This window comes from Vidua chalybeata, chromosome 6, assembly GCF_026979565.1.
Source record: "Vidua chalybeata isolate OUT-0048 chromosome 6, bVidCha1 merged haplotype, whole genome shotgun sequence".
NCBI lineage: Eukaryota > Metazoa > Chordata > Aves > Passeriformes > Viduidae > Vidua > Vidua chalybeata.
In genome coordinates, this window is record NC_071535.1 from 31421254 (window position 1) to 31447924 (window position 26671).

Here is a 26671-nt window from a genome sequence, read left to right on the forward strand (position 1 = left end):
TGCCCATGGCAGGGAAGTTGTAATTAGATGATTTATAATGTCTGTTCCAAGCCAAACCATTCTATGCTTCTATAATTCCATAAGCAAACACTAGTGTATCTATATATGCACATACACAATTATATGATACATTAATGTTAGGGTGCTCCTCATCCAAAGCAAGCACAGCTTTTCAATAAATAGCTTTTTCAGATTGTTATTATTATGAATATAAAGTGCATTTAAAAACAATAGTGACAAACGTTTGATAAGTCAGGCTAAAGGTTTTCTTCTAAAAGCAGAAAAGGGCCATAAATAACATGACTGGGTATAGTGCGACTGTGAATAAATAAATTGGCCCATTTTAGATGCCATTTCCTGGGAACATGATTTTAGCTTCAGAATTGCTCTCCAGACACTGGTTCCTTATTTACCACAATTGTCTTGCTGTCCAGTCTGATGACTGCACAGGGAAGACAATATCTGGGTGCAACGTCCCACCCTGAAGAGGAAGGGAACACCCAAGGGTTGCTGTCAGCAGAGCAACTCATGCAGCCTGGTTTTGGCCACTATCTTTCTTACAGGCTACTTCTAGCAGGGCTGCAGTCCAGACAGATTCTGATGGCAGCAGCTGCTGCAGCAGCCTTCTCATTATTGTTCTTTTAGCTACTCCTCCTTCAATCCCATGGACTCATCCTGAAGAAGAAAAATAGTCTTGGAGATACAATTCAACTCAGAATTCTGTCCTGAAAGAGAGTCACAGGGATAAAGTGTCTTGGTGGGTCCCTAGTAGTCCATCAGCCCATGCTGAGCACCCTTTTTTTAATAGAAATTAAGACTTTTGTTCTGAGTATTTTAAAAATAATGGATTAAATATTCTTCCTTTTTAACTACAAGAAACTAAAACGATTCCATTTTTTATAATGCAATTAATTAGATTTTTAGACGTAAAATATTTCTTTAAAAATAGTGAGAAAGATGGAAACAAACTGTTTACTAATCTCAGATATCTCTTATTTTACTCAAAATGTTCTTAAATGGCCTTCATTTAAGAACTCCTCCTGTTCTGTACAAGGACTTTTAAATGCAGTCAGAGAATCCTCAAGGACTATATACTTCCTGTTGTAACATATATTTCTAGCAGTGATAACAGCTGTGTCACTGTTCCTCTCAGTTCAGTTCTTTGTTTTCATCTCAACAATTTATCACAAGGATAAACCTGTACCTTCACACTGACACAAGACTATTGTAAGTAATTATTTTAAGAAAAGAAAGGACAAAAAAAATCAATTTTATAACAAGCTCAAGAGAATACCAACGGTGATTGTAAGCATTAAAAAGCATTTTAAATGTACTTCTAAGTAAATTCTTGTGTTTCCACCAATAGATGTCACTCTTACACAAATTTTTCTTAGTGTTTTTCTTTGCACAAACTGTATTACGCAATCTAGTCTTTAAAGCAATTTCTTTCAACCATTCAATCCATCCCATGATTCTTTCCTCTTCTTCTACATTCTGTTCCCTTTCCTTCTGCCAAAACATGTCTCTGTAGGCTGCTCACTGCTCACCCTGGGAGCATGTAAGTATTTCCAGTTACATTAAGCTGGCCTGACCTTATGATGAACTCAGGTTGCCCTCTGAAGCTTCATTGTTTCATACCCCAGGAAGTTTCAAAACTTTTCCTGTCAAGATCATGGCCAGTCTGGCTCCGGTGCCAGTTTAGCTTCTCCAAAACTTGGAGAAGCAGCAGCCTGGCTCCCAGTGCTTGGGCTGTGCACATGCATGTGAGCACACACGCACATGAGCACATACACATGCACTTGTGCACAGGTGCACACACACATCTTGCTCCTGCAATGCTTTTCCAGGAATCCAGTAATTTAAACTAAACACCCATCAAGATTTTAGAAATGGCACATCATGTAGCTTAATCTATTTATATAATTTCAAAAATTTTCCTCCAAAAATTGCTCTCAGCTGCACAAAGACATATGGGCTCACAGACCATCTGGAAAACTGTATCCCATCCAAAACTTTGCTGTTTGTCAGATATTTTGGAACATGCTTTTAGACTGACCCGAAATCAATGCATACCAAAAATGTAACTGTATATAATAAATGCTTGTTGAAATCCAGTATAGCATGAATACCATCCGACTCACATTCACTTCCAGGCTCAGATGCAACACACTTCTATTGATCTTCTCCTTCTCACTCGATTGAGGACATGAGTTTGATTGCCCCAGTCTGCAATCCAGGACCCATGTATCTTCATCTCTGTTTGCCACATCCAAACTAGTCAGCCGATCAGTGAAGTCATCCTTTAAAGCAGACTCTGCTGGGAGACCAAATTAAATTAAATTAAATTAAATTAAATTAAATTAAATTTTTCTATGCATCTACATAAAATCCCTGCATACAGAAAGTTCTGTATCTTTTTGAAACTCTGGTATACACTACCACAATGTGTGCAATTTCAGTTCTCCTGTTTGTTTAAAGCACTACAGAATGGTATAAAGGGGGTACCAACTCTGTTTTGGCTTAGAAAAAAAATCTTTTTGTCCTTAAATTTTGTGGATAGCATAAAAAAATGGGCCACTTGTCTTTTGCCCATATACAGACACAGACTGTGTGTAAGATGCTTGCGTTTTTACCTCTGCCAAGGCACTCTTACTGGTCATCCTACGTGTGCTCATTACACACACATATTTCAGAGGTGGATATGAAACTGATTTGATGAACTTTTTGACATTGGCTGAACACAGCCTTAGTGGGGATGGTGCCAATCCACCTTAGTGCCTTACACCAAGCGCATAAAAAGCAGTGTCTCTCAATCAGAAATGATACATAAGATTTTACCTTTCTCTAGTAAGCTTAAAACATAGTGTCAGCCTGATTTAGGAATGGTTTAGGTACAAACAGCCAGATTTACTGGGAGAGGTAAGAACAAAACCTGTCAGCCATTGCTGTACTCCTGTATGCCATGCTGTGCAACTACTCAGCACTGTCCCTCCTGTTCACAGCATTGCTGGTTTATTAGATCCCTCAGAAATGTCTGTTTCTGCATGATAAACTCCACTTCAGCAATGAGAAAACCAATGAATTCCATGAAGTTAGTGTATTCTCTCAAGTGTAGTATCTGACATGACATACATAACACCTCTTTTTATATTCGATAGGATATATATATAGATCCTCTTTTATATATATATATATATATATATATATATACTCTTTCATATACACAGACACATCTTTCTTGGAACATTTTACTGGAAGCTTCAGATATTAGCACAATTCCTGGCTGCTGAATATCGTAACATAGCATTATAAAAGGAAGCATTATAAAAGCAGCCCTGGAAGACTTTAAGGCCAGATTTGATGGAGCTCTGAGAACCTGTTGAAAGATATCCCTGTCCATAACATGGGGCTGGAACTAGATGATCTTTATGGTCCTGTTCAATCCAGGCCCTTCTCTGATTCTAATAATGGCATTTACAATTTTGTAATTTTTAAAAGTTTTATTTTCTTTTTCCCTAACCATAAAGACATTAAAAAAGAGGCACTAGGATCAGAATATGTAAGTATGTTTGCTTAAATATAGGCTGATTTTCAAACTTTCTGATAGCTTACAGTTCCAAATAATTTAGGTGCCACACTGTATCAATAAGCATAGTAAAGTATAATACTTGATAAAATGGCCAGTAACCCAAAATATGTCAGTCATTATTGTGTGAATAATCTCATCTTTCATCTTATTCAGATGAAATCTCAGAGGGAGATCCTATCAAAATACAGCATTTCTGCAGAAGAGAAAAAGTATTACATATACCTTTACACATTTTGAAATTATGCACTGCATATAATATTAAACTGTATCAAAATAGTCAAACACAGGACAGCACATTTTAAGACATTTTCTGGTCCAGATGTGCTATCTTTTAGATTAGGGATCTAAAGAGAGAATTGCTTTCTGACTTTGAGTCATTGGTTTTCTGTATATTTTTACACGCTTGATAAAATATTTCTTTTCTTGGCCCTTATGCCATTATGTAAGTGTTATGGTTTAACCTCAGCCAGCAACCAAATACCATGCAGCAATCATGTATCCAAAACACAGCCATTGGCTGTACCAGTCACTGTCAAGAAAATTAAGTTTACCCCAGCTACAACCTACTCATTAAGTCATTTTGATATTTAGAAAGCTTTAAGATCAGAAATACAAATATTATTATTTTAATACTGAATATTAAAATATTCAATATTCACCTATAATCAGCTGAATAAAATGTATTGGTTGAATTTTGACCTTGTTTCTGTTGCACCATACAATCAGCCCAGTTATCTCTAGCCATCCCCTTTTACATGGTTATGACATGGAAAATACAAAGGAAGTTCCAGGTGAGTGGAGAGGAGAAAGTGAAAATCACCATTTTTAAGGTAATTGGACATGATTTGTATCATGTTAACAAACCTATGATGATAGGTTTTGGTGCTTCTCCTGATTTCTGTCACAGATCAGTGCTACAGTTTTTGTGGGTATCTACTAACTTTTCATCACAAAAAAAATCAGAATCCTGTCATATAACCTATAAAAACCATATAAGCTTTCATAAAATAAATCAAAACAGCATTAAAATGCAAATATACATAGTAAAAACCAGTAAATATTTCCATTTTTAGTCAGTGCTCTTTGGAAATTTATTTTATCTTTGTAATTACCAATTCACTGGTTGCCCACCCTGCTCACCATCCCCCCCAATACTTCAGTTTGCAGTAATTTTGGAACAATTATTTTTGGCTGTGTTGTTCAAGGTGTCTGTTCTGTGTCAGCTACTGCTAAAGAGCAAATTCCTTTATAGCAGTGATTTTTACCCAAAATATGCTTACTCTGATCATTTCCATTGATTCATTAAGTGATACAGAGCTGTAGCAAGAGGCCACAATCAGAATTTCTTCTCGCAGCAGCAGGTATTTCCCATAATTAACCATGGCCCAGCTAAGAACAGTCAGCCTGGCAAATGCTTTCTGGGCCTCTAGAAAAACGAATACCTCCCTCAGCTGCAGAGATTCAGTTTTTGTCCAGATGTAATTTTATGCACCATTATATTAATTTATGGTATTTTTTGCTGTTGGCAGACTCCTCCCAAGTCTGTTACCAAGCCTCTATTCTCCACTCTCTTTGTAATTATTACTTAATGTTCTGTTCTCTATGCACTTATGCCAGTAGCTGATGATCGCTTTCCTCCCTGATCCAGTCCTCACCTGGACACCATTAGCATACAACCACTTCTATGGAAAGGGACCCATCCAACCCAGCAGACAGTGGAATATGAAAGAACTTGAGCCATGTCTCTAAGTACTCTATTTTAAGCAAATTCTTAAATGTTTGGCCATATTTTGCGCTGAAGTTCACCATTCTGTCAGCTCTGACAGATGGATTTTACTGCTACTTACACTTATCCAGGAAACTTTTTTTTTTTAACTAGCAACTTACTGCAATCTGATTGTGCATTAAAAAAAAAAAAAGTCATATATACTTTATGCATGCATTTGCAAACACATGTATATATCATTGAATCATGGGCTAAATTTAGGCAGTTTTAAAATGCATATGTTTATCCTCTAGCCAACTTAAATGACATCATTTTTTCCTACTGAAAAAAAATAAGGCTTTCGAGAAAGTTCAATTGCTATTGAAACTGTCTTTCAGGTTTTAAAGTTTATACCACTTAGGAGTGCCTTCTATGTGCACTGTATGTACAAAGAAGACTGCCCAAATACAGATCTGCTGCCATCTATTGTCCCAAAGGAATGGAAGACAGAGCAATGTAAATAAGGGAAGACTGAATACTTAATGCTTTTTTGGCTTTTAACCATGCAGACTTTGTGAGTGTAAGGAAACAACTTTTTTATGTTGTCACAGGTAAGACAGATGTGGCACTCAAACCTGAGGGGTACAGACAGGGTCTCATCATCAGACTCTGACAATAAATGGTACATCCAGGATTTCCTAAGCCCTCTACTCCTATGCTGAATGTACATAATTATAAGGTAATTGCATCTGACTTTTTTTGTACAAATTGCCGTTCTTGTCATACAAAGTCTTTTAAAAACAAATTGTTACATTAGCAAACAGGCACATTAGATACCATGTAGTACACTTCTGTTAGTTCGCCATTGTGGAATACACAACTCCATGGAACAGTTTCTGTGGGCAGACTCTCTCCATAGGAAACCTGTTTGTGCTTTCTCAGCTGTCTGGGGAAAAGAACTTGGGCAAAAATATCAGCTTCTTAAACTTTTTTTTCTTTTTTATTTTGGCTAGTTCAAGGAATTAGGATGCCATGATATCCATTTCCTTCAGTACATGGTTTGCTTAACCACAACTCACTTAACTCTCAGGCCAATGTTTACACTGATTGCTTTTAGCTATGTTTCCTGACCACTATATATTAATATTTCAATCACACTCCATTCTTTCTAGATTGCTTTACCACATAGGATAAAAATAAAATGCCTACTCTTTTGTATGTTGATTCCTCTGTAATGTAATTCTGTTGCCTAGTTGATTGAATGTTATAAGCACTTTTATATGCATGAATAAAGAAATTGTGCTAATTATATGTATTCACTGCTTGTCTCTTGGAAGAAGTGCAAAGAAGGTAAATAAAATTCAAATCTTTGTACATCATTTGGGAATGAGTCTCAGAATGCCAGGTTTTGTGGAACCTTAAAGTTTTGGGTGTTTTTTACATTTTAGGAAAAGAAAACCCTAACAAACAAAATAAATAACCAAATAGGTTTTTCAGCTAGTGAATCACAAAACTGAAACTGTCTAGCTCAGAAGCTGCCTATTTAAAGGCACCATTTTGACAGTAGAAATGAACACTCTAAGAAGCAGAGCTGCATTTAGAGGGTTTACAGTATTACTGACTTAAGAGAATGTTATTACTGCAGGGATTTAGCTCTTACAAGATCTTAAGTTAGCAAATCACAGCATGTTACAGAGTCTTTGATACACTTCCTTATTCAAATAGATGAGACTTGACCATTGTTATTGAAAGCATTGGTGGAACCTGAAGATAAACTGAGTCAACATATTTTTTAAAATTATGAAAATACAAAATATTCAGATACGACCATTTTTTCTGTTTTGCAGTGGGAACTTCAAATTTCACAATCCATTCCTCTGATCTGACTTTTTCCTTTCTAAGCAGTAATAGCTTTCTGATTTTTCCTCTTTAAAACGTCTCTTTTATTTTTATTAGATACATAAATGTATTAAATCTCAAATTAAAACAGCATTGGAAGTAGTCTCAGCACTTTCAGATTCTGTGGTTAGATGATATTGCACAGTTCCATCCACATGCCATCTGTGGTATCTCATATCTGTTAGTATATAAAGACATTAATTCTGTATAAACATGTAAGTTATGCATTTGGCGTTTCTCTGTATGTAGCTGACACCGAGGAAAATAGGATTTGATTTTCTGGAGTTAAAGTCTACTATGAAGTTGAAGAAATATGAATAAGTAGGGAAAAATAAGAAAGTAGAAAGGGGATTTAAAAACCTAGAGAAAGCCTTCCATCCTCCCTTTTAATTTTACATATTTCTTTAATGGGAAAGAAGCAAATAGAAGAAACCTCTTTGCTCTGGTAGAACCCCAAGAGAAGACTGAAATCTGAGCACCAATCTTTCTGTTTTATTGGATAGAAAGTAAGAAGTATGTAGCTGTCTGTGCAGAAAAGGGAACACTGTGCACTAGGTAGATGAATAAATCTTTTTTACATGAAGAAAACTCATAGTGCAAGGCTAGAGAAACTTGAAAATTATACTAAATGCTGTCTCTGGGAATGAAGACGTATGTCATCTTTCCCCCTAATTTATACAGTTTTTATTTAATCTGTATTGTAGCATGGGCAATTCACACTATAAGCAGTTCAGCAAAATCCTTGACGAAGGTTGCCTATTTCCACAGTACATTTAGAAATTCTTTTTGCATGATGACAAATTGTGGATTTTAAAAAGCAAATGTTAAGCCCGCTACTTGGTATATTGCTCTAACAAAGAAACCTGAATGGCACAGTCCTCAAATCAAATCTCTTGAAGTGGTGAGTGTGGGAACAAAGCCCTGGAGCAGCAACACCTTGCAGTGGCACTTAAGGTCCTTGTAATGCTCAGAAAGCTAGAAGCTCCTAAAGTACCAATATCCAAAACAATCAACCATTTAATGTCTTTTGTCTGGGTCCTCTTTCTCCTTGTAAGTACAACTAATAATGAAGAAAAAACGTGTAAGCGGCTTCAAATCCATACAATTACTAACAGAAAAATTTATTGCCAAGTAAAATTAAGACCTCCCTCCTTTGCTAGCAAATAAAAATCAGTATGTTATTCTGAAGTGTGAACTTGAAGAAGGATATTTTCCTGCAGGAGGTGAAAAGCTGTACATAGCTTGACATGAATGTTTATTGTTAAAAGAAAAGGACAGCAAAAAACAGTGAAAATAAAGCTCTCTGGCCTAGAAAGTTTGACTGAGCAACCATGAAACATAGAGATATGAAGGAAATCCAAAATGCTTATTTTTTGGTAAAAAACATTTGTGCAACTTCTCAATGCAGAGTATATCAACTGCAAAAGCACGTGATACAACTTAAAGCTTTTCAAAAATACTTCAGAATTATTAGAAATCTAATAAAATTAGCAATATCTATCAAATCCCATAAATACCTTATCTAAATTTAAATGGTCGGTATTAAAGTAACTTTCAATTTAGTCTGTTGGCACAGAATGTGATTTATATTTTTTTTTATTTATTAAGGGTTTACATTTACAGTAATTTATATACTTTATACTACTTTTTTTCCTTCACCTCAATCTATTTATTCTAGACAAAAATCTCCAATCCATAAGAGAGCAAACGCTAATAAAAAAAATAAGAATACTTATCACTAACTTAGTGTAAAAGAACTAGTACAATTTAGATTAGGGAAAAACAACCCAACAAACAAAAGTAAAAAAAATAAAGAAAAAGGCAAGATCGTCAGCAGAAAGATGAGAGAACCTTATTCAAGATTCAATGCTGTATCATCCAACATGTACTTGAGAAACCCAAGGAACAGAAACTCTAGTAACAAGTACAGAATGTATTTTCTGAATTAGGATACGGACCTGAAAGGTGCTGAGCCAGTTTGGCCCCATACAAGCCTACCGCTTTAGCACATACTGAAATTTAACGAGTTCAGTTACACTGCGCAAACAAGGAGCCAGACCTGCCTTGTCACTTGCCAGCCCACTCTTGCTTTCAGATGCAAGCAAGAGGCCTCCAAGTGTTCACAACTGGCACAATAAACAAAGAGCCAAAGATACTAAAAACCCCCAGAGGTTATAACACAGGAAGCAATTGGCACCTCAGAGCACATTCTTCATCTTTTACTATTCCCAAACAAACTTCACATGTCCACAGTCAAATGCCACAACCAATGCTCAGGCCAAGCCTCTAAGCTGCAATGCCAGGAACTCTTAGTGAAAGGTTCATTTTTAATTCCAAAGATCTTCAGTGCTCACAGTAACTTCCAGATGGGGGTAATACCCAAAGTATCCAGTTAAATCTAGTTAAATATCTAATCAGCATGTATTAATTATGCAACATTTCCCAAGTGAGCCTTTTATGGACATACAAATATTAAATTCTACAGAAAACTTTAAAATATCTGACAATTCACATATGCTTTTCTTAGTAACCATATACTAAGTGTCTTGTGGGGCTATAAAACAGATAATGATAATTTTCCAAAACCAGCTTACAACTGTTTACAACTTCATTACCTGAAGTAATTTCTATGCAATCAGAGCACATACCATATTTATCATAAATTACACTCAAAGCAACTACCAAAAATGGTAGCACTCCTAATCCTGAAATTGCTGTTATGGGGAGTGTTTCACTGTGACTTTTTACAACCAGTTCTCTCATCTGTGGTATTAGCCAGTTAGCTAAAACAATGTGGAGGAGAAGACTGATGTTTAAATTTTTTATTCCTTATTTTGTTTAGCAAGATTTGACCTTGCAAGCAACAGTTTTTGAAAAGATTAGAAATGTGTAGCTAGTGCAATAAGGAAAATGAAGAACTATATAGAAACACATTTTTTCTCATGCCCTTTTTACAATATTTCTCCTTATATACTGGTTCTCACTCTTAACCATAACAAAGGCAAAGTCACCACCAAAAAGATTTGATTTAGGCATTAGGTAAGTAAAAAATTAATGACAGTAGGATTGATTTAAAATAATCTACATCTTTTCCCTTACACTTCAAAATTTTGAAAGTTGCCTAAAATAAGCTTTAACATCAATGCATCAATTTGTAGAGGTCACTTAGGCCAGCCACCTCTACAGTGCATTAACGCCATTATATAAATATTTTAGTGGAAATATTAAGATTTGCTAGAATGAAGTATGGACAGAAATATGCAAAAGCGCCAGAAGCAATAATCAAAGAACAGCCTGTATAACCAGGGACATTATTGACAGCAACAAAATTAATTAACACTGAGCATGTTATTTATAACTAGACTATGATTCATCAGTGAAAGACTGCACTGCAATAATAGGAGAATGCACACAGCCTGCACTCCTCCTTCTCCTCCTGTTGGAATAACATTGCACTGTCTGGGACAGTCTTCTGCCTTTTATCCAACAGGAAGACACACAACAGCCCAAAAGGTACTGAAAAACAGGAAACCAGGAAAACGGGCAGCAACCTTGCTTAACATTCATTAAAAACAAAATACACAAGAATTTGCAGCAAAAGAATCACCTGTTTTATGACCAGTCTAGCAGAACCTAAGAAATGTAGTCAGGATTTGACAGCTAGTATCTCCTTTTCTCTCTAACCTCATTCCTAATGCTGTTCAGACTGCTTTAACATATGCATTATCTTGAGTGAGAATGATAACATACTATGAATGTGCAGAATCAACCTGGACTATACTAAAGCCTTTGGCACTGTATTCCACAGCATTCTCCTGGAAAAGCTGGCAGCCCATGGCTTGGACAGGTGCACTCACTGGGTGAATAACAGGATGTGTGATCAGGCCTAGAGCGGCCTTCGTGAAGGAAGGTACATCCAGCTGGTGGCCAGTGACAAGTGGTATTCTTCAGGGCTCGGTACTGGGACCAGTCCTGTTAAATACAATCTGGATGAGGGCATAAAGTGCACTCTCAGATGACAGGCAACACCAAGCTGGGCAGCGTAGCAGGCAGAGACCCTGAAAGGCCTCCATGGCGGTCACTCGCCTAAGATAAGAAATGCAGAGTCATGATGAGTGGACCAGAGCTCCCCTTTTCCGCCCTCAGACCCATGTTATCTCTTTGTAAGGCTATAGGTCGTATTCTCCTCAACCCTGGCCATTGGACAATTTCCAATCCCCCAGTAGCCTACTTAAACCCTCACCTCTGTCCAGTTTGGCAGAAGAGCTGTCACTGGAACCCTCTGCAGGACACCGCTGCAGAATTCCATACAGGCTTCTCCTCTCTCCATCCCTGCGTCTGCCGAGGCACTTCGTGAGCACAGAACTGATATCACTGAGAGCTGAACTCAGCAGAGCTGGAATCACTCCAGAATTGCTCGCTAAAGCTGCCTGGGGTGGGAGCTAGCCCGAGGGCCCAGACAGGCTGCGCCTCATCAGCACAGCGCTATCGGGGATACCTACAGCGGCAGCTGCCCGGGGGGCCGGACAGACCCCTGGGACCCCAGGCCGCAATAGGGCAGGAGTGTTGATCAGCTGAAGGCTAATAGGGCTCTGCAGAGGGATCTGGACAGGCTGGAGCGATGGGCTGAGACCAATGGTTCAACACGGCCAAGTGCCAGGTCCTGTACTTGGGTCACAGCAACCCCAGGCAGCTCTATATGCTGGGGGAAGAGAGCCTGGAAAGCTGCCCAGCAGAAAAGGATTTTGGCCTACTGGTTGACAGCCAGCTGAACATGATGCAGCCTGTGCCCAGGTGGCCAAGAAGGCCAAGGGCATCCTGGCCTGTATCAGCAATAGTGTGGCCAGCAGGGCAGGGATTGTCCCCCTGTACTCCACATTATTGATGCCACACCTCAAGTCCTGTGTTCAGAATTGGGCCCCTCGCTACAAGAAGGACATTGAGGCTCTGGAGGGAGTCCAGAGAAGGGCAACAGAGCTGATGAAGGGTCTAGAATACAAGTCCTGGCAGGAGTGGCTGAGAGAATTGCATGGCTGAGGGGTTGTTTAGCCTGGAGAAAAAGGAGGCTCAGGGGAGACCTCTCCACCTCTCCCTGAAAGGTGGTACTAGCAGGGTGGGGCTTGTTCTCTTCTCACAGATAACAAGCAATAGGACAAGAGGAAATTACTACAAGCTGTACCAGGGAAGATTTAGATTGGTTATTAGGAAAAGATTCTTCACTGAAAAGGTTGTTAAGCAGTGGAACAGGCTGCCCAAGAAAGTGGTTGAGTATCATTCCTGGAGGGTTTAAAAAATGTGTAGATGTAGCACTTACAGACATGGTTTAGTGGTGGACTTGGCAGTGCTGGGTTAATGGCCGGACTCAATGACCTTAGTGGTTTTTTTCAACCTAACTGATTCTGTGATTCTAAATTAGTAAGTGAAAAATTGCATCCAGGACAAGTAAAAGGCATTTTTGCAACTGTAGGATCACACAGTTCTGAGTCATTAAGGAATCACCATCCTCTTCTGTAAAAGCATCCACATTAATATTTACATCCAATCATTAAAGAAATAAACAAGTCTGTCTGACACCTAAAATTATTTGATAATTCATGTTCCAAAGATCTACAGCTATGTTATTTTACATGTGCTGTGGCAACTGATACCTACTTTTCCTGCTTTACTAAGATAGGAAAAGAAAACAAGCAGTGAAGAGCTTTCTGCAATGGTCAGATTCTGAGTGGTAACATCTCAGCATGAGGACAGTAGCAAACAGAAAAAGATTACCTTAGTTCACACTCTTGCTAAGTCTGGCATCAGTACACCCCATATCACTATTAACAGGGTCACGTTGAACCTAAATCAGTCAACATCACATGCATTTTCAAAAGATTCAGCTGACCTTTTTCTACTGCAAGTATTTCTAAATGCCTTTTAGTGCATCATGAGATTACAGAAACTCTAAAGCCCTGATATGCTTCTGTTAATGAAATACTACCCTTGTGATTATTTATCATTCCTATTTAAACACTATCAAGTAATCTTATAAGCATAGGCAGACATATACTGACTTTTAAAGTCTTAGGAAAATTGGATGCCTGAGCAAAGGGAATTGATCACGCATCCAGCAAATTTTCTGAGTTTTCACAAAAGTAAGTCCTATTGCCAAGGAAAAAGATTCTGGATAGGATACAGTTTTTGTATATGTTCACAGCGAACTCTCAATTAAATAGGTTTTATCTTTGCTCTAGCATACCATGACCCACAAATGGGCATCAATTCATCCAAAACCTGAGGAAAGCAGTATAACCATATTCATGGGGCACTGAGATGTCTTTTTCACATTTCCAGTCAGTACTTATATAAGAATTTGAGCTGTGTCACTGACATTGCCTTGTATTCTTCTTACCTCTAAACTTAAATTGGCAATACTGAATGGCCTACTTTTTTTTTCCTTAATATTATCCACTCTTTTATTTTATTTATGACATTCCAAAGCTTCACTTGCCTCAGCTAATCACAAGCTCACAGTATTAGACATTGGACAAGAAATTTGTCAAAACAAAAAACAATCCATCAGTTTTTTTTCTTAATTTAAAAAAATTCTTTATTCCTTTTCCTCGGTAGTTGGGAAATCTTAAGTCAGATTTAGTCCATAGCCACTGGACAGTTTTTCCCATTTACAAAGCTGTTGAATATTCCTTCCTTCCACAGATTTCACAAGAATTGAGAGGTGAACAGTACTTCTGAAAATAAAGTATGCCACCTATATAGATACTGTTACTTGTGAAAACACGGGGGTGTGGAAGTGGTAATAGATTGCAAAAGTATTTTAAACTTTCTTTGAATAAATTAAAGGTTTAAAATATTTCTCTTTTACATTTATGCTTTTCCTGGCATCTTGGGTTTTTTTGTAAACATGTATTGAGATGTATTCTACATGAATAGCATGTGAGCTCAAGATTAAATTACACTGGCATCCATGAATGACTTCTCTTCAACTGTTAAAAACTGTTGCCAACTGAAAATTCTGCATTCAAAGAAGATGGTGTACATTTAGCATTTTCATTCCACCGTCAACATTTTGGTGCACTTCAGTTAGTATACAGGAACAAGAGAGAAAAGAATCCAGCCCTATCCAATCTTTTCACCCACTCAGTTTTACAATCTCTATCATACATCTTGTCAGTTATCTTTAGTGTTTTTCTCCCAGGCTAAAGACAATTTTTTTGTACTTTAAAATATCCTGTTGTCCTTTCCTGAACAAAACCCAGTTTTACCAATACTTTTTGAGACAGAGAATAAGAACTGCAAGATATTTGAAGTGTGAGAGTACCAGATCTCATGAAGTGGAATAATATTTTTGGGGGTTACTTCTTCTCTAAAAATTCCTAATTTGCTTCTTTTGAAAGTTGAGTTTTCAACAAACATTTACATGGGACTATCTGTCAAGATTCAAAGCTCTTATTGGTGGAAGAAAATGGCCAGCTTCATTTTATATCTGAAGTGAAATTGTCGGTAGTTTTTGTGCATGGCTTCCTATTTATTTCCTTTAAGTTCACGTGCCTTTTTCTACTCAGTAAATGCTTTCTACATGTCTTCACAGCACTTCTCCCCAAATATCATGATATGATAGTCATTGACTAGAGCAGTATGCCTGACCCTCAGAGAGGTCAGGCTGGATTTTAGGGTATGCATCCCCAGGCAAAGAAACATTGATTTTACAGCTAGTGGATGAAGACTGACCAGGACTTGGTTAACTCTTGGGATAAAGAGGGGAATGAAAGGAAAACAGCACAGTGGAGGAGGTTTCAGAAGTCAAGAGGATATGTGCTACTTTAGAACAGCTACCTCTCAACATCGCTCATTTCCTTTATTTTACAGTGTGATTTGGTATAGGACTGGCTAATTATAGCAATCTTAAAATTTCAGAGCAGAAATGACGCAAAAAAAAAAAAAAAAAAAAAACTAGAACTTTACTAGTTACCACCTACATTTCTTTTCAATACAGTCTGTATTTATTCATATTTTAACAAGTATCTGCCAAAAATGACAAGCAACATTTCACAGTCTCAACTCTGACACATCTACATGTTAAAACTAGTCAAATTTGGAGACAGCGTCTTATTTTCTTTAAAGTACTTTTTTGGGAAAGTGTATGCTGTATGTTTTCAGTGTATGCTGTTTGCATAATGTCGGCAAGATACTACGTGCATGTTCAATAACACTTTGTGGCAAACTAACTGTATAAACAATCAAAAGAAGCCACAAGCATCTCAGCTTTATCAAGGCTTTCTTGAACTCAAAGTGTTCTATTACAAAACAAAAGAAAACACTCTTCATTATGTAACCTAGACCTTTAGATTGGCCTCAGTTTGGTCAGGCAAAACAAAGCCTTAGATGTCTAAGAACCCAACAAGTGGTCTGCTTAATCCACTAGAACATATTTCTGTCATTCAATTCACTTTTGCAAGTGTTTTATGCAGTTATATTGCACTACTGAGGAAAAAAAATAAGCTGTATTCTTTTGAAAGTTCAGAGCCTAATTAAAAGGTGGCTCATTAGCCAAATGGATTTTTGTCACATGAAATTTTTCATTGGGTTGCTAATGAACCAGATATAAATACCAGTCACTACTGCAATCCAACAACCTCAAGGCTGCCAGTATTATTACATTTACTTTAAATATAAAATTACATCTTTGCAAGTGTGGGCCACCTAGCATATAATTCTGTTTTGGAAAGCATTCCTATTTAAATCAATCATAAGCATATTCTTTCTGTCATGCTTTGAGTTAAGTCTGCATTCAGTGCTGTTCTTGAAAAGGGTGGTTCTCTCTTTCAAGGCACACTGATAACATACACCATTCTGAAGAACACGCTATAGGAATGTGACAGCAAAATGCTATTGGTCATATTTCTGATTCATACGAAAAATATACTTGCTATTTTAAAATTCTTTCATCTTTGACATGTAGATGCCAAAGGAACAAAGTGAAAAGCATAACTTCCTTTTATTTCTGTGCTCATAGTTCTGTTGTAACAGTAAACCTGTTATGCAAATTCGGCACACTGGCTGAAGACCTCTAAGGTTTGTCCTCCTGAACCCTATACTAGTGTCACCAAGAAGTACAATTAGTTTCACTTCATCAATTTTCCTGCTAGGATTAAAAAAAAAAGGAGATGTTGTATCTGTGGACTGAGGACCAAAAAATCATTTTCCAGAAAATCCCAACATAGTCTGTTAAGTTTTATGGTTAAAAGTCAAATGAAGTGCCTTACTGCACTGACACAGAGACAATGACTGAATTATATTTAAGTAGAAATGTAATACAGAAATAGAGGTAGTTCCCAGGAGAAAGAACACAGAGTTAATTAGAGTTCAATTTTTAGAACAATGAACATAGACTATAAAGCACCAAAATGTATGAGAGTCTAGACCCAAATTCAAAAACATTTTTAAAAAAATATCTTTTTCTGACAGAATAAAGCCATTTTTTAATAGTTTGGCTAGTTGAAGCTAACAACATTACTGCAATAAAAAGCTGAAATGTCATTTCCAATACAATTATTTGGACTCGGTTGCCTAAATGAATGTTAGATACCAAAATTAATTTACCCAGTCCACAAAGGTGTGGATCATTCCAGGTCAGATTTGCCAGCTCTGTGTCTGTGCCTCAGACACCCCTAGGCCACCTAAAACTGTGCTTTTTCCATTCTGCACAATTTTGCATCCATTCCAAAGATCTTGTGCAATAAGGTGGTAACATTCAGCATTCCTTCCTTTCATTTGTGAAATTATCTTACAGGTAATTGCCCAGCATATTGAAAAGGGTGGCAGAGATCATTTCGTGTCAACAAGCAAAGTATGAGCTTGTTTCAAAAGGTGCAGATAGCAGAGCATAAGTCAGATGAAGGAGAAAAGTAATGGAAATGAAGGAGACATGATGAAGGGGTTGTGGGAGTGTTTTAAGGATGACTGCTGAGTAAGAAAGCAAAGCAGCATGCTACTATACAAGAGGATGGGTAGAAGTACTTCCATGACTATTCAAAGTCATGACTATTTAAATATTAGTATCATTAGATGTTGTTTTTAGCAGCCAAAGCTGCTAAAGCAGACCTGAATTCCAAGAAACCTTTAATTTGTTCCACTGGAACATCCAGCTGTCATCTCCATTTGCACATTTAGCATCCATTTCAATGAATTACATATAAGAGATGTACCTCTGATGACAGAGCTGCAACTTACTTTACAAAGTTAATTGAACCTGCTTTTATGCTCAGTCTCACTGGCCATCCACATTATTAATGCCTCAAGCCCAGGCTATGTCACAGCCTTGCCGGTAGCCTGGAATCCCCTTTGAGCCTACAGTCACACCTAACCCACACAAGGAAAGCTTCAGATCCTTGCCCTGTGCCACAAGAGTGGAATGACTGCAATTCACTGGTGTGAGAGAAGCTGTGTACCACCAGCCATGCCACAGGGGTTCTGACAAATGTATGAAGTCTGTGCAGACATATCTTAGCAACAGCAACTCTGCAAGAATTCTTCAGGCTCAGGCTTCTCTTTGAACTGCCTGAGTATCCACCCAGTGAGCCTCATAGACCAAACTGGAAAAGCAGCGGATGGCTAGTGTGGGCTAGACATGGCATGCAAGCACACTCTATGCGACTCCTCTCACACAAAGCATCTACATTACTATAAGTAATCTAGATAATACATTACTTCCATTAATGTAGGTAATAATTGCAATTACACAGAGGGGGGAAAAAATAGGACTAGAAAGTCAATTTGTATGGTTAGAAATACCATGGATGATGGGGGAAAAAGTCTCACTTATTTAATTTGCTTAAAAAAACCCCAAACTTCTGCCTGTTTTCACTAAAAAACATTTCACTTTAGAGGAGTTAGAAAAGAAAGTCTTCTCACTGTACTTAGCTATCCCAAAGGTATCTCTTCAACAGAAAAGAGATCTCTACCAAAGTGTCACCGTGGAAATCTGAAATAGCTTCTAACTACAGCTCATTTTCTCCTAGCCTTTGAATAAAGCCTTTAAATTCAAAACTCTTACAGGAAACCAAAATCTGAATAAAATGGAAACAAACCTTTTGTTTTGGTCACAGGGTGAAATAGTTTAAATGTTATCCAATCACTTTGATGAAAAGGACTTGACAAATATTCAAAGCCTGATGAGATGACAAATAGGCTCTTTGGACTAATTAGGTACAGCCTCTTTTACTAATCCATAGATTGGAGAAAAACTCTCAATGTGGATTAAGATTGACAAACCAAGCAACAAAATTAGGATTTTTTTTTTCCCCATAATATTACAAAAACATTCAAATGGAACACTGCCATTCATACTAAACATAAGATGACAAGATAGAAACCTGAAGGCTAAAAGGTAAGAGATTTTTGAAAAAAGTTAAAACCTGAAAAAGTATGTCCTAATATTTTTATTCTTATCTTTGGATGAAAAACATCCTTCATTTTTTGCCTAAGTATAACTTGCATAAATAAAAATAAATGTGGAATACAAATTAATCACAAGAAAAAAACATGTAAACAATTCCTGGGAATTTATACAGCGCTATTTATCTTATAACACTTAAAACAATGGTTTCACTATGTGCCAGATTTAAAGAATAATCTGTTGTAGTAAACTAGTAAAAAAATTATTAGGTCCCATGAAAGAACCATATGAAAAGAAATTAGGTTTGAAAAGCATGATAAGTACTTGGATTTTGTAGAAGATTGTTCTTTTGGCCTATGAAATAAGATGTATTGCCATCTTCTGTTCTTGGCTGTTGGAGTTTATTGTTCACCTGGAAAATAATTTTCAGAAGCCTGCTACTTCTGGAAAAAATTGTTTGTTTGGGATTTTCTTTGTTTAAAATTTTATTTCTATGAAAGCTGGCATTTTCCTAAAAGATGAAAAAATCTGAGTGGCATGACTTTGTATAACTGTCAAATACATGCTCAAGTTTAAACTGTAATGCCTATTGGAAAATGTACAAGTAACTGTATATAAATTATATAACATGGTCTTATGTATAATTGTAATTATATTGTAATATGCATTTACTTAAAAATACCCCCAAAATTTTACTTTCTCCAACAAACCTTACAAATATTTAGATTTCACTTATGCAACAGTAGCTATCAGACTCAAGTATATGTTAAAAAATGTTAGTTGAGGGACTACAAAACCACTGACTTCAGTGCTGCACAAATTAAAATAAGCCATTTTTTGAGTAATTGTTCCAAAGATCTTGGAATGACTACTGCTGACTAATGCTCCAAATTTACCACAATATGCTTAAGAAAATTCTGCAGCTTTTAAATATGCCTGCCTTAGCAGCTGTAGTGTTCAGTTTCTCTGGGCATGGAAATCAAGCTACTTGTTCTAAGTGCACAGACAATATGAATCAGATCCCATACACAAATTATGTATGTGAGGTAAGCGTGATTAACATCTTAGGTCACAGAGAGCACCTGGTATTTTGCAAATAGTAACAATTAAACCTGCTGGGAGCAGATTGGGAACTGAGGGTGTGACCTCCAGCCCTGGCAGCTCCCAGGGCTACTAGCCTAGCTGTTGAAAAATGTGATGTGTTAGGGGGCAAAAGGATGGAAACAACCAGTTTTAGCCTTTCGAAATTTATGACTCAAAAATAAGTTCATGCACTCATAGAAGTAATAACTTTTTGTTCGCCAAACTCCCCTGTAATACAGTTTTGTTAGTTTTACTTATGTTTCTGTAATAGAAACACTGATGCTTAGAGAACAAGAATCTATTTGCTTCATTTTGTACACATAATAAGAATTATTTTCTATTCATAAATATTTGGTGGTTTTGGTGACTTAACAGGTTCAGATTTGCAGGGCTAACAATCAATAAACTGTTCTACTCATGAGACAGGCAAACAAATACTGAAATGACTGAAAATGTTATGGAGTAGAAACTCAGAATACCTTCTCCCATAAAGTCAGATTTTTCTAGAACACGTTTTCCCTCTTAATAACAACATATTCAAGGAAAGTGAGAGCAAACATGGTAACAGGTTAGCAAAACCATTCATCAGTTATACCCTTACTTTTGGTAGTTTTGAACTATCCAAGTAAAAAAATCATTGAAATGTATATTGATAGCAAAGAAATGTTAAGTGACTGCTTAGGACAATTTCAGAGAGGCTCTTTGTACCCAAAATGCAAAAATGTCCCATAGGCCTCTTCACTGTAAAAGCAAACATTATAAGAGAAAAATATAGCACTTTCCATTTTGACACTTCCAAAATGTAAATGTGACCAAAAAAATGCAGAAAATTACAAAGTATTGAAATCTTTATCAGACAGGACATTACAAGTAGCAGTATATAGAAACTGTCACTCAGGTGAGGGACGATGAATTACTTCTATTTCCTTCTTTCCTCACCTTTTGTTCTGGTAAAGATGCATTTCCCATAGCCTTTAAAATTCCTCATGTAAAACATATCCAACAATTCTCAGTATCTTATCTCTATTTTCTCTGTCCTATTTTTACATTGCAGATCCCAGCAACAAAACAGACAAGCCTGAAGAGATCTTTGAATATGGTCCAGAAAATCATAAACAGTGCAATTGAGAAGACACCATAATCTAAATGCAAGGGTATTCGTAATTTAAGCCTGAAGAAAATTACTCTAACACACAAATAAATCATTAAACCACTAGGTGCACTATTTTAATGCTATGACTCATAAATAATATTCACTACTTACAGGTATTATTTAAATGTATTATTATAGATTTATGTCACATCTAAATAATGCAAAATTATTAAAAATTATTTACTGGTATGGGACACCACAAACACAAATTGCATCTTTATTAATTTTCAGTATTTTAAAGAATATTTTTAGCAGGGAGTATGCAGAATTTTTCACCACTTTTATAAGGTTGGATTTTGGTGCTATGTCACTTTTTCAGACAAAATACCAAAGGGTAGCTAATAGAGATTTTAAAAATTCTTAAATACATTATTAAATCATACTTACAGAAATAAATACCTGAAACTGATCTCAGTTTATATATCATCCTGATCCATCAAGAAAATTTCAGCTCAGCCATTTCTATCAACTTGTTTATAGTGGTCAACAGATTTAAGAAATGACAACTATCACGTTATCCCAGTACTTTACTTCAAGAAATTCTTTTTATACTGATGAGAAAAGAAGTCCATTTCATTACAGTAAGTTTCTTAAACTGAGTGCACAAACTGTAAGCCAGAAGGAATGTTTTGTCCTTTCCTCCCTCCGTGAAACAGAAAATTGTTAATCTATGACCTGCATAAAACATTAAGCTGTCTCTGGTTTTCCATTCCAATTTAATTCATTTGGTTTCCCCCCACTGATTGCCTTTGACTGAAGAGTCACATGTTTCAAAGAGAGAAGAAAATATAACTGTTGCTTAAATGTGTCATGCTGAGAAGTCATTCAAGTAAAACAGGAGTTATTTGTTCACAGAATCTATCAAAGCCAGTCTTCAGAGGGTCTTTTTAACTCGGAGACCATGTCTTGGACTTACAGTCCTGCCTACATTCATTCCAAACTGCCATAAGCCTGCCTTTCAATGCAGCATTGCCTTAGTTTGTTTATACTGGTACAAAAAGATATTGGCTTCACTGGGATGAACTATGAAGGATCTTTTATCATTACCATGTGCAATAAGCCTCAATAGAGAATACAGGATGATGTTCTCAAAGGCAATCACAATATAGTGTACAATGAGTAACTGCACTGAATATAACAGGAAAACAAAGATCCATTAAACAGCCATGCAGTGGCTGTAATTTTACTTGGACATACAATTAGGAAGTTTTCCAAGATTACATATTTGGAAAGAATATGTAAACTTAACAGGAAAAATTTCAAGAAGCTGTATCCAGACGCTTGCAACTGTATCCAGAAGAAGCAAGAGAAATCCTTATCAAAGAGGATATCTATCTTAAAGACCTAAGTGAGAGTCAGGATAGTGGTGCTACCCACTATGACTCAGAAAGCCAATAGCTGGAAAGATCTTCAGAAATAATTAACTCTGTTTTAGCCACACTGACCCTGTAGGTAACACAATTCCTATAGAATATTAGAGACACACTGGGCTAAAAGAAGCAAGTTTAGAGTAGAAGCTAATGGTGTCTGTAACACTGAGATGTAAATTGAAAATTTACATAATGCCACCTGAACTAAAGAATACACACTTGGACTGTGAGAGTGACTAAACACTAACACAGGTTGCATAGACAGGTTGTTCAGTCATCATGCTTGGAGAAATTAAAAAATCTGCACACAGGCCCATGCAATTTGCTCTTGGTGACCCTGCCTGAGCAGAGGGTTGGACTAGATGATTTCAAGAGGTCCTTTCAGCCTAAATGATTCTGAGATTCTATGATTAATTCTCTCTTCTTTTGTATTTTAATTCTTTTCTTACACCAGTCTCTTAATTCTTAACTCCTCTATACCATCTTCAAAGAGCATTTGTTGTGGATAAGATGGGTTTTGTGAAGAAACACACTCATGTATATTACTTTTATGTGAATTACCTGTGAGAAACTATGCATCATCTTTCCATGTGATCCATATGCAAACTTCATGAAGTGCATACTTTCTGTGGACAGAATGCTATAGTGCTTTTAAAATGCTAATTAGCAATTTTCTGAACCACTTCAAATAGAGAAGATATTTATAAACCTTTCCCTTCCCTATAAAAGGAACATCAAAAACACTATAATATAACCTGTCTCCTGTTATAAGAGCCTTCAAACAGAGTTTTGTTTATATGAAACTTCATTTTCCAAAACCATGGTTCAGGAACACATCATAAGGTCTAGTTATTGAATTTCTCTAAACTGACTATTTGTCCCTTTTCAGCTTAAAGAGTGAGTTAAGTTAGGAAAAGACAAAATAATATTCAAATAGTACCTTGATATTAATTATTTTTTGCTACTTTCAGTACATATCTGAGGGGAAATGTTGAAAAATGGCATACACGCAATTACAAGTCTTCTGGCATTGGCACTGCAATAGATTCATTATCATGTAGTTCATTATAATATATCCAACCAAAGCTTCTCACATCCTGCTACTTAAATGCTGGAAATTTAAATAGATGTGTAGCACTATAGACTATAGAACTGCCATATTTGTAGAATCCGAGTTCTTCACATAGAAGTAAGCTATGTTTACACTGCAAACAGAAATGAATGCAGGAAAACTGGGATAACCCAGTTTTAGGAGGCAGTTGAAAGACCTAAGGAGTAGGGCAGCTCTTAGAGAACAGACATGAACACTGTTTCTCCAGCCACCAAGGAGTAAACTATCAAACTGAAAATATAATTTTTGCTTTTCACTCCCTTCAAGATCTTTGAGGATTAAAATACAATCTTATATCAATTTAATAATAATACTTATTCAAGTATTTATCTATATAGTAAACAGCTCTTTAGAGGTTAAAGTACTTTTATATTTTAAGACTGCAAAGTTGATCTGCCAGGGATAGCCATTAGCAATTGGCATTCCAAATGGCTGCATAATTTTTGACAACCATGCAAAACTACCAGAATGTTTGTTTTCAATTCTTTCTAATGGAAAGTGAACTGCTGCCATAAAATTCTCATTGGCAGAAAAAGCAAACACAGCATTCTCCATCTAATAATCAGCAGGGATAGGGTTAGATGCATCTACAATTACATCCAGAATATATTGCAAAGAACTCTTGGGTAAACATCTTTAATTAGTCAATTAAAGAAAATTATTTTTAAAAAAACCTTAAAACTTATATTCACCAACCTTTTCAAGCAGTTAAAATGCCTTCCCTACAACATAATGACATTATAATTTTGAAGACCTTAAAACCAGAACTCTACATCACTTTTCTTTTTATTCCTCCCTTCTCTTCATCTCCAAAGTTTCATGATACTGCACACTGACTTCATGAATCATCAGCAAGCCAGATAGGTTTATACCCATAATGTACATTCTAATGGTTAAAGTTCCTTTTGCAAACTTTCCCAACTAAACAAAAATAAAAAAATATCTCGTCTCTAATCAGCCATGTTCTACTTGTTTTGTGATACTCCATAAACGCTCTCTATCATAGCCAAGGTAACACTCTCTACTCAATCTTGGAGTTCCCCTTTCTCATTTATCCTCCAGCATTAATAAGCACCCACTCAAAATATCACAGTCCCTCCATATCTTCATCCAACTTGTTTAATATCATTTACCACTCCTAACAACTTTTGTTTTAGCCAGTCCCAGCCAGCCTTCTGGCTTCCAATTTTTCGCTGCAACTGAGATTTTTGGGGATCAAAGGATTCCCTGCAGGAGGAGTAGTCTTGCTCACTTGTCCTTTCTGCCACACTTGCATGTCCTCCCTCATCCTAGCTGCAGTTTTTGTCAGCCAGCTGTGAACTGTTCACTCAATCAGCCAAAGCTACTCACCTCTCACCTTGCTGGCTCAGTTTTCAGCTTGCTTAGTGATTTGATTCAAATTACCAAAAAGCAAGAAAAAACACCCAAGTTGTTGCACAGAAGGGGAGGAAAAGTGAAGAGAGGAGGCCTTCAATGGAAGAAGGAAGAGAGTAAGAAAAGAATGGGCCTGTCTTTTCAGTCCCATAAGTCTCAGCCATTTTACCTAACACAAACCTTAATCATTCAGTTCTAGTCCAAGTTTGGTTTAGTTTCTCTACAGTCCTACTAACTCTGGATTTCTGTGTTTTCTGGGTATCTTCTTCCTTCACAACTACTAGATACCAAGAAAGGAGCATTATTCATTGGCTGGGAATAGGGTAACATCATCCTTCTCATTTGTTCCCTTTCTTGCTTTCACCATTCCCTTTGGGAGACTTTTATTCTTTTTTCCACACTAGGAGTAATATATTTATCAGTAAGTGTGGTGAATAACCCTTGCCAGTCTCATCCTGACTCAAAGCAGAGTTACCAGTCACTGTCCTGGAAGCTATGTCATAACTAGTGATTTTTATTTTTAAATTTCCTGCTCTGAATCAAATTCATTTCCATAACTGCTAAAATTCCCCATATCTTCTTTCTCTTACAGGCAATACTTAGTAAAATAGTATATTGATGTCATTCAGTACTAAATTGATATAATAGCTCTAAAGATTTTCTCTCTAGTTTTTTCTACTGCTGTAGAAAATTGAGAGAGAAGCAGTGACAGGAACTAAAAGGTCTCAGAAAATCTTTCCCTGAGCCCATGCATCTGATATTCAGATGCATTGAAGATCTTTTCAAAGGCTTCTCCAAGACTACAAAAGCATGATGTACTTCATATTAGAGTAGAAAGAATTTCATACAGAAATGCAGGAAGTATGTTTCTGAGGATTTAATAAATGTCATTCTATGAGAAATTTTAGTGTTTGTGCTTTTGCTGCTTGTAACTGAGCAGTTTATAATTTGAAAGCCCTAAGTTATTCTAAAGCTTTTTCTTAGAATTTTGATAATTCTAAGCAATAGAACTATTGCATGCTAATACAGGAATTTTGATTCCCCATCCCTCCTACAGAGAAAATTGCCAAATAATTATTGTTGGACTATAAATTATTCCCAGTTAACTATTAACTTACTAAGATGAAAGCTGAGGCCTATTCCCATGGCCAAGAGTTGCACTTCAACAAGAAGATCCAGTAAACTGTACTTTCAAATTAACTACTAATAGAACTTTGTGCAATGACACTATGATATATGTGCCATATATGTATCTATATAGCTATAAAGAAACTGAATTTGAGAAAAAGTGAAAATACATAAGTCAGGCACTCTGCCTTAGTTGTTTCAGTTTTGACTAAAGGAATATTCTCCAATTATTGAGAAAGTTTGTGTAGAATCATGATTACAAATGACAGGAAAAGAGAATTAAAATTATGTGTAGAGCTGTATGATGAGTCCAATTTGTAATTGAAACTAATACATTAGAATATTTAGTTAATTACTGAAATTTTCTAAATACAAAATTACATGGGAAACAAAAGGCTCCAAAAGTTTTTCAGGAAGAAATAGTGCATACTGTGACATCAACAAAACTTTGAAAAGATATTCAGAAGGCCATCATTTTTGCCATGAAGCAAATCCTTCAATTAACATGACTGATAAAAAGTTGACCAAAATTCTCAATAATTCTTAGAGTCACTGTAGATACTTATATAATTTAATAACTGACTGGAATTGAAAGAAAATATTTCACAATAACACCCCATTGAAGACAAATCTGAAAAATAGTCTTGAACTCTGCTCTTCACACATGGGAGGAATCTGATAAGAATCAAAGGAGTGCAGGTTTATAACTGTAAATCTTAATATCATTTACATTAACTAAAATTGGAGGTACATAATTTGTCTCTGAACTATAGTCAGTTAGTTATTATTCATATATATTTACAGAAGAGTGGTATTCCATCCAAATGCTCTGTCAAGATGAATGATTCCACCCCTGGCTCAGAT

General features: G+C 36.3%; 1 protein-coding gene across 4 annotated transcripts in view; it reads right to left on the reverse strand.

The window, feature by feature from the left end:
* The window catches only part of FMN1 (formin 1), a 170509-nt gene that overhangs the window by 127568 nt on the left and 16270 nt on the right, over positions 1-26671 (reverse strand). For 3 of the 4 annotated variants that reach the window (XM_053945797.1, XM_053945795.1, XM_053945798.1), the window contains exon 3: positions 2142-2317. In XM_053945797.1, the coding sequence (XP_053801772.1) occupies positions 2142-2317 (176 nt within the window). The remainder of the gene's footprint in view (positions 1-2141; positions 2318-26671) is intronic. The other variant, XM_053945796.1, reaches the window with a different exon arrangement.